The sequence below is a fragment of the Lontra canadensis genome, unplaced genomic scaffold (genome assembly GCF_010015895.1).
Source record: "Lontra canadensis isolate GAN:19392208 unplaced genomic scaffold, GSC_riverotter_1.0 scaffold56, whole genome shotgun sequence".
Taxonomy (NCBI): Eukaryota; Metazoa; Chordata; class Mammalia; order Carnivora; family Mustelidae; genus Lontra; species Lontra canadensis.
Window position 1 is genome coordinate 8,304,348 of NW_022631050.1, and position 9,309 is coordinate 8,313,656.

At 47.4% G+C, this 9,309-nt stretch overlaps 1 protein-coding gene across 2 annotated transcripts; it reads left to right on the forward strand.

The window, feature by feature from the left end:
- Positions 1-257: 257 nt before the first annotated feature.
- AHSG (alpha 2-HS glycoprotein) lies at positions 258-7,813 on the forward strand. Of its 2 annotated transcripts, none has more exons than XM_032875593.1 (7): positions 258-575; positions 2,775-2,885; positions 3,268-3,352; positions 3,751-3,914; positions 5,196-5,297; positions 6,450-6,533; positions 7,118-7,813. In XM_032875593.1, the coding sequence occupies exons 1-7, from the start codon at positions 363-365 to the stop codon at positions 7,430-7,432; spliced, it is 1,074 nt and encodes a 357-aa protein (XP_032731484.1). In that variant the 5' UTR covers positions 258-362; the 3' UTR covers positions 7,433-7,813. The 2 variants fall into 2 exon arrangements, with proteins under 2 accessions (XP_032731484.1, XP_032731485.1); XM_032875594.1 differs by having other exon boundaries at positions 259-575; positions 7,133-7,813.
- Positions 7,814-9,309: the final 1,496 nt, after the last annotated feature.

Here is a 9,309-nt window from a genome sequence, read left to right on the forward strand (position 1 = left end):
TCAGGGCTGGCTGTGCCCCTCCTCGCCTTGGTGCATACCTCATCCCCTCCATGTTCCAAGACTTTGGAGCATCTCCACACCACTCCCCTTCCGCCTGCCCCCAGCAGCATTGACTTTGGCAGATTTCTGGGGGACCAGTGATGTCCTAACCTGTTTGCTTTTCCAAAGCTGATGTTTGCAGGGGTTTACTTGGAACCAGAACAGAAATCATCCCACGTCCTTATGCAACTCCTCCAGCAGGCTCCGACAGATAAATAAAGCCCTCAGTGCTCCCCCGGCCTACTTTTTGGAGCAGAGCACCTAGGTTGGTTCCTGGAGCTTCGAGTCATCTGGCCAGCTGTTAGGGCCTCTCCAGAGCAGCCATGAGGACCCTCACCCTGCTCCTTTGCCTTGCTCAGCTCTGGGGCTGCCGCTCTGTCCCTGCTGGGACAGCTCTGGCTTACAGAGAACCCGACTGTGATGACCCAGAAACAGAGCAAGCAGCCCTGGCAGCTGTGGACTATATCAACAACCGCGTGGTTCGAGGCTATAAGCACACCTTGAACCAGATTGACAAAGTCAGAGTGTGGCATCGGGTAAGTGACCGTGTGTGGAGCTCTACTGGGTGCCTCCAAGGTCCCATCTCCCAGCATGAGGAGCCCGCAGAGGGGCAAACTCTCTGGTTTCTTCCCAGGAGTGAAGAAGGGAGCAAGGGGCTGGGGGAACAGAGAGGAGGCCTTCTGGGCTGCAGTCATGGGTCTCAGGATGGTGCTAGACAGGGGTGAGGAGATGTGTGAGACAAGAAAAGGCTTCGAATGATATTTTGAACATCACAGGTAGAAAGCATGTCTTGACAGAAAAACCGTATGCACAAGATACAGGGTTCTAGCTGACAGGAACTCAGTTCTCTTTCTTTGCTTCTGTTTCTCTGGATGAAGATTGAGAGGGAATGGAACTAACATTTGACAATCAACTGCTCCGTGCCAGGCCCCTCCACACACACCATCTCCTGGACCCCTCCCATCCCCCAGTCCTGTATTGTATGCACCATCCTTGTCTGACATGAGAGGAAACCGAGCCTCTGACATACTAGGGCATTTTGTTGTTGTTCTAGATCTATAATTTGGAGGCATTGGGTTGGGATTTGATTCTAGATCCATGTTTCTTCCTCTACACAAGTTACCTCCCAAAGAAAGAGACCTTAATCCCAGAAAGAAATGTCAGCAGGAATGGGGTTTACCTCTTCACACACTACACAAGTAACCACTGCAGTCTGAAGCCAATGATGATAAAGATTGAGCTGGAAAATATGCCTTGGAGGTCAGTTGAGAGATCTGGAGCAGTGAAGAAAAGGTGGATGTCTTCTGCCTGTTTTGAGATTCAATTTTATATCCCATGAGGGGTAATTCTTTTAGCAAACATTAGTTATAAGCCTTCCATGGGTAAGAACTGTGGCAGGTGCCATGAGAAATATTAAGCGGAACCATATGAAATTACTATTTTTGTGTATTCAAAGCAGTCAAATATTGCCATTTTAATGGTTCAACCTAATACAAAAGAGAGAAAGACATAGCACCCACAAGAAATTTACAATCCAGAGGGGAGAATCAGGTAAACATCGGGACGTCTAGACTAACACCTGATCTCACAATGGGACAAAATATTTGAAATCAGGATGGATTTTAGAAGTGCTGTAACCATACTGTAGGGCAGGGGGGTTTGGAGGAAACACCTATTAATTCAGTGGGGGAGAGGCACACAACGTGCATATTCGAGGGAGAGTCATGAACGGACATTACCATTTTCACTCATGACAGAGCTTGAAAGGTACATTTCTTGAGAATCCCAGGAGTACCTGGCTCCTAGTCACTGCAGCTGTGAGTGTTTTCAGGGTTTAACTTGGGCAGTTATGTGCAGACATCATAAAACACAGCTTCCTCCCGGAGAGGAGGTTCAGGTACTAGTGACGCAGGCAGAACCTAAATGAAGGGCAAGCAGAGTTGAACTAAAAGGGAAAGGAAAAAAAAAAAAAAAGCATACTTGTACCTTCTGCATTTTCCAGGCTTTGGAGAAAGGATACAGGAACAGATGAACCGGCAAAAACACCTCCAAGGATTTCCCAAACTCCCCTATCTCTGCCTTCCTGCTACTCCTTCTTCAGTTTCAGCTCCGTCTCTGAGGGAGGCTCGCTCGGCCCCCTTCTCCCCAGCAGGGGGCAGTAGAGAGCAGCAACTTTGCATCCAGGCATCTACAAGCCCAAAGACAAAAAGCCAAGGACAACTTTTCCCGTAGGAAGGAAAAGAAAATGGGGAAGGAGGGAAAGTAGATAATGAGAAGGAAGACAGAAAGAAGTAGAGGAAGGAGGAAGAAGAAGAGACACTAAGATATTATCCTATGGCACGCTACTTTGCCACTTGAATGAAAAAAAAAAATCCAAAGCTGATTTTTGCAAAGCATTACTTGAAGGGTGAAATCTTAAAAATTAAGTGAGTATCAACACTCATTTTTAGCTTCCAAATAGAGCTCAGAGTGATGACCTGCCCAAGACCATGGCCCTTTCTTCCTTGCAAACAACCATCGAAAAGCTTGCCCAGCAAACAGGAAAAGACGAGAAAAGCCCTGGCTATCGCCCTGTCCATGGGCCAGGGCAGATCTGGGGAGGTGCCCACTAACAGGAATGACTTTCCCCTCACCTCTCCAACAGGGTTAACTTCAAGCCCAAGGGCTCACACTTTGGCCCACTCTGCGGATCCGAGGAATAGGCTGCTCACTGCTTCATTTCTGTGTCTCCACAGAGGCCAATGGGAGAGGTGTTTGAGCTTGAAATAGACACGCTGGAAACCACCTGCCACGTCCTGGACCCCACCCCCCTGGCCAACTGCACCGTGAGGCAGCTGATGCAGCACGTGAGTGCCCTTCCTCGGATGACCGCAGGTGGTGCGGAGCGGGTTCCCTGCTGGTTCAGCAAAACACAGGCCCATTTCACCAGCTTGCCAGTCTCCCTTCATGGCTAGCTGGTGCGCAGTGGCTAAAATTGCCATTGGATGCTGCCTTCCCTGGGCGGATTTTTACAACAGTTCAACTTTCTTATAGCCCTTTCTGAAACCAGAGAGCATTACGTTTCAGTATCACTCGGGTGAAGGTGATTTCATGAGGCTCATCTCTGACAATATGCCTGAGGGACCACCCCACCCCCACCCCCGGACTCCCCGTGATAAATGAAAGGCCAGTCCCCCCTGCCCCCCCACCCCCCCACCCCCAGCCCTCACTGTGGGTTTATTTCACCAGGCCGTGGAAGGGGACTGTGATTTACGGGTGCTGAAACAGGATGGCCAGTTTTCCGTGTTGTTTGCAAAATGCGATTCCAGTCCAGGTAGAGATGATTATTATGATTCTTACTTTTACCTTGCGGAGAGAGTGAGGAAGGGACCTGAATTGTTTTTCAGTGTAAACGGTTTTAGCCGCTTTGTTGGTGAGGAAAAGAAGGAGCCCAATTTCCTAGGACGTGCAACTGTAAAACGGTTTTTTTAAGGAGCTGTCCTCCTCGGAGGACATTCCGAAATTAGGAATTTGAGGAATTAGGAAATTCCGAATTGAGGAATTAGGAAATTCCCCTTGATGAGAGGGGGTCCTTTAGAAATGTCGGCAGGACCGGAGCAGAGAAAGCAGCTGAAGCCACCTGGGGCATGTCCTAGGCCTTTCAAAATAAGCAGGACCAGGGTGAAGGCCGCGGAGAATTACAGCCCACCCTCGTTTCTTCCCGGTGCGCAGACTCCGCCGAGGACGTGCTCAGGCTGTGCCCAGACTGCCCCTTGCTGGCCCCGCTTAACGACACCAAGGTAGTGCACGCCGTGGACGTCGCGCTGACCGCCTTCAACGCTCAGAGTAATGGCTCCTATTTTCAGCTTGTGGAAATCTCCCGGGCTCAATTTGTGGTAAGACTGAGACCCCTGGACAGACCTTTGGGCAGTTTGGTGGCACTGCAGGAATGTAGGTGGTAGGACAGCTGTAGGGGACAGAGCAGGTGCAGGGGCAGCGACAGGAAGGCAGGGCGGGTGGTGGGAGAAAAAGGAAAGATAGGGTCCTTAGGGGTATGAGCGGTATGAGGACACCGAGTGTCCCAAGGATCCAGAGAGAGCCCTCAGCACCTCACCCATGCGGAGTCACCCTAACATAAAACAGCCAGCCGCTGCCTGTCCCAGGGTCCTCAACTCTAGGTACCACCGGGACTTGCTGTGCCGCACGTGGGAGTTCTGGCATTATCTAGAAGCACGCGCTGTGAACTCACGGGTTTGCACGAGGTTGTCCCGCATCACCACTGACCATGAGCACTTTCAAAATTGGTAATTACGAAGGTGTGAGCCTGCTTACACAGATGGGCGTGTGGTGGCAGGATCCGAAAGTGCCTTTTGAATCACTGGGCAAAAAATCCAGTTGTAGAGTGAATTACTTAGCACATTGATTGCAACAGAATTCTGGTATTTAAGAGAACGCGTCTCCTGGATACTAGCCACGGCATGCTTGGAAATGCATGCCAGGTGTAAGTGATGATTCTGATGAACCAGAATGCATGATTCTCAGAAACCCCCACCCCAGAGGATGCCAAATAACAGATATTTTATTGTTGTAAGCATCCGGATACTATAAGAAAGGAACGCACAAGCTTCTTCTCTACTTTTCTTAGATTTTTTGTTTGATCCCACTGTCTGTGATAGGATAGGTGGGAGAGGTATTAATCTCTTCACTTGCCCACTGCCATCTTGGAGTAACCTGAACCTTAGGACTCAAACTGCAGTCCCAAGAGGGAAGTCCATGAATCACTAGATTGTACACCTGAAATTAATATTACACTGTATGTTAAATAGATGAAATTTTTTAAAAAATTTTTTAAAAAGTGGAAAGTTCAGGGGAGGGAGGGCCCTGGGTTCCCACTCAGGTCAGCTAAGGTGGGTGCTCTCGAAACTCATCTCTGTCCTGAATGATGGGTGGTGATACCTTTACCTCCTTCCCTTCTGTATACAAGCACTTCAGAACACAGAGCCCCAATGACTGACCTGTGGCGGCCACTGGTACCATGTTTCCTGGCCCCTTGGTGTGTTCTAAGAGAATGGGGCTCCCCAGAGTGAGCAACCCCAGTGCCTTTGCTCCTCCCCTCCAGCCTCCCTTTCCAGATGAAGTCATGTTGCATCATGAGCATTTTCCTTTATCCTTCTCAGCCTCTTCCACAGTCTACATATGTGGAGTTTGCTGTGGCTGCCACGGACTGTGCTGCTAAAGATGTCACGGATCCAGCAAAGTGCAACCTGCTGGCAGAGAAGGTGAGTAGGCCAGGTCGTGGGGACGGCAAAACTGGCCATAAAACAGAGCGCCCTTACGGCAAGTTAGTATCCTGGGGCTTCAGAGGAGAGAGAACAGTGAAAAATACCACTCCCCGTGGGGCTGGGTTATGCCAGACCTTCCTCTGTGGTGTCACCTCCACACTTAAGAGCTCTCACCAAGTCATCTCCCCACTGGAGGCCCTTGGAGTTCGGAGAAAGAGGCTATTTCCTAATTAGGCCAAATCATACATGGTTGCCAGGAGTGTGTTGTAGATTTTCTAGACACACTTCTAAGATGAAATCTTTGAAATCCTTGATACCATAATGTCTACTTCTAGGAATCTAGTCTAAAGAGATAATCAGAGATGTTTGACAGAAATATATCTAATGAGATGACTTATCATGAATTCAAAATGACCCAAAAGAGAGGCCATTGAACTAAAATATGGTACATCAATAAACAGAAAATCATACAGACCCTAAAAATTATGTTTTGAAAGAATAATGAGTGATATAAGAAAATGTTATAATATTATAGTGAGTGAAAAACACAGAGTATGAAATGGTATAGTCACAATGATCCCAATTTTTAAAATAATTTGTAGTATGTTTAAAAATAAAAAAAATACATGTTAACAAGTTTTCCTGGGTCACCACAATTTCTGGGATGAATGACAATCTTTTTAAATTAATTAGTTTATTTTTTCAATATGTCTCTTTTTTAAAAAATATTTATTTATTTATTTTTAGAGAGAGGGAGAGAGCATGAACAGGAAGGGCAGGGGGAAGGAAAGAGAGAGAATCTCAAGCAGACTCTGCACTCAGCTTGGAGCCCGATGAGGGGCTCCATGCCATGACTCTGAGATCACAACCTGAGCCAAAACTAGGAGTCGGCCACTTACCCAGCTGCACTACCCAACACCCCTTATGGGTGATCTCTTACAGTCTCAAAGCATACCTGTAATTTCTGCCTTCTATTGAGAATTACATATTGTATATCTTCTATAAGCAGAAACTAAAACTGTAGGAGAAAATTTTTTTAAGGAAATAAGAATTGAAGTTTTTCCCCTTGGATGTGGAGTATTAGTGAAACTGGGGGAGAAAATCCACTCTTTCAACCAGTTCAGATAACTCTTCTCTTTCTGTGGGCAGCAATATGGGTTCTGTAAGGCGACACTCACGGAGAAGGTTGGTGGGGAAGATGTGGCCGTGACCTGCACCATGTTCCAAACCCAGGTAAGAGCATGGTGGTTATACTTGCCCTCATCCTCAGAGCACAGTAATCCTTGAACAATGTCGCGTTGTTCGTAAGGACAGGGCATTTGTGCCCTGTCCTCCTGAGACCCATAGCCTAAATAGCTCTGGGCATATGGGATCATCAACAAATGAAAGGTTACATCTGCCATGCCTTCCCCTCCCGCGAACTAGTGGCTGCTGGACACAGCCAATGCTCTTGTGAGGCTGACAAGTCCATCTTTCTATGCGCAGGGGTAGGGGATGGGATTCTGAGTTGCGCAGGTGGCCAGATCTGCCCAGCAGCCCCCCTGTGGCTATAGTAGAAGCTGTAAGGCAGGGTGCTTTTTCTTGTGGGATATATGTATAAGTCCACCGATCCCAAGACAGTTGGTAAGAAAGGGGTTACCACAGGGCAGTCCTGCCTCTGATGACAATCCTTTGCACCCAGGTAGTTCTTTTTTGCCAGATTTCTTGCTAGTAGAAATTATTACTGGGAGAGAATTGGGTGGGATTCCACCCAGAAGCATGAGTGGCTTTGCTGGTGAGGAGAAAGGTAGTTAACCTGGATGTGATCCTCTCTCCAGCCTTTGCCCCCACAGCCCCAACCAGGCGATGCAGTGGCAGACCCAGCAGTGCCTGCGCCTTCCCCGGCCAACCTGCCGGCAGACCCCCTGCTGGTGGGACCCGTGGTGGTGGTACTTCCTGAGGCACCCCTGCCAGGGCACCGGGCACACTACGACCTGCGGCATGCCTTCGCCGGTGTGGCCTCTGTGGAGTCTGCCTCAGGAGAAGCATTCCATGTGGGGAAAGCGCCCAAGGTGGTACAGCCCAGCATTGCTGTTGCTGCTGGTCCGTTGGTCCGTCCTTGCCCAGGGAGAGTCAGATACTTCAAGGTCTAGATGTAGGTCAGAGATGAGAAGGTTTGGCCCAGGAACAGAGAGCCGCCATTTTGTCCAAGTCTGGGTATGGGAGGGGGGGTTGTTTGCTATCAAAGCAGGTGCTACACAGGTCCAGATTGATATCAAGTCTTTAGTCCCAACTTTTCGTTCTTCGGGGATAGAAGCAGAGAGGCAATGTTAGGTCTCCCGGAGGGTACAAGGTTGGCAACTTGATGGTCATTGTTTTGATGCTAAGTCACCACCATTGTGCTCTCTGCCTTCTTTGACCCCACAAAAACACCTGGAATGGGACTTTGAAAGGTGCTCTTGCCAACATCATATATTCTGGTTAATAAAAGTGACTGAAGGACCTTCCTTAATAAAGAAGGTTCTAAGCTGAAATGTGGTTATGATTGTTGCTTCTTCCCTCCAAGCTCACATGTGATCTACCTTCAAAATAACCATATCACAAATATCCCTAAGCAAAATCTAAGTGAAAATAGAAATAAAATGGAACAAAAATCAGCTTGTATTGTTATGCACAGGAAAAAATGAGACCAGGTTCTTCTCACAAGCCATGGAATGAGCCCATTTCTTTATGAGAAAATCATTCTTTTCATTTCATGAGAGTCAGAAAATACTGCTAAAGGAGGACACAGTGCCTGAACTTTGTACAAACCAACCATTGGTTTTCCCCAACATCCAGGTAAAGGGGCATGGGCTTGGTAATTAACACAGGAGCCTTACTTTAATGATATCTATTCATTACTTCTGTTTAAAATAACTGTTGATTGTACTGTATACACTTCCTCTCATGATAGAGGATTGGTCTTTCCAGCTAATCCATTTTAACACCTCAAAGCTCTGGTTTTCTACTATGAATAGAGGAGGGATACTCAGGTAAATCCAGTGGACATTTGTATGTACTATCCAAGTGCTCAGATAGCATGAAGAAATAAACAGTTTCTAGGATAGAATGATGTCCAGACAATTTCATTCCCTTGCCTCCTAGCATTAAGTTGTTCTGAGTAATCTAAAGGATAGGCCCTTTCAGACAGAATTTTAAAGAGGTGGGACTAACAGCCGGTTGAGTGGGTTCGCTTGAACCAAGGAGACCAGATCAAGTGTTGATACCTTATTACTGTCGCCTAGAGATTTTGCCAATATTCCAGTAACCAGAAGGAATGGCCAGGAAGGTAGGAAAACCACTAGGCATCTCAGAAGCCAGGAAAGACGAGGAAGGCATGGTCGGGTGGCTTAAATGCTGCAGAGGAGCAAAGAGAAAGAGGAAAAATCCACAGGTTAGTTGACTGGTTTGGAGGTCATGGCAGATGCAGTTTCGCTGGGAGCATGAGTATAAAAGCTACTTGCAGGGGGTTAACTGGTGGTGGGTAATGAAGAAATGGAGGGGCTCATGCGTTCTCCTCTTTCAAGCAGTTTGATGTTGAGGAGTGGGAGAGATAGGATGTAATCCAAAAGGAAAACTGGGTCCAGGGAAGATTTCTTTTTCCAGAAAGAAGATTTTTAAGCATATTTAGGGCAAAAGATGGGAAGAGTTGGAATAAGAAAGAGATGATGGGGCAGGATGCTGGGAGAGATCATTTAGTTGAGAGCTGGGAACGGGAGGGTTTGAGCACCTCTTGTCCTTTCTTAAGGAAGCTTGAAAGAAGATCCTGAAAAGGCAACTTTCACCTAGTACTGAAAGAGACCCTTTCCACCTTTGCTACACATATAGGTGTTTCCATGAACACATGGAGTATCAGTCTGAGTGTTTTCGAGGGCGGGCGGTAGATACCCAACCCAACATAAGTAAAAAGGGAATGTTACTGCTTTGTGTACTGGGAAGTCAAATGGATGAGTCCTACCTAAGGCACAGCAGGATCCAGGACTTCAAAAGA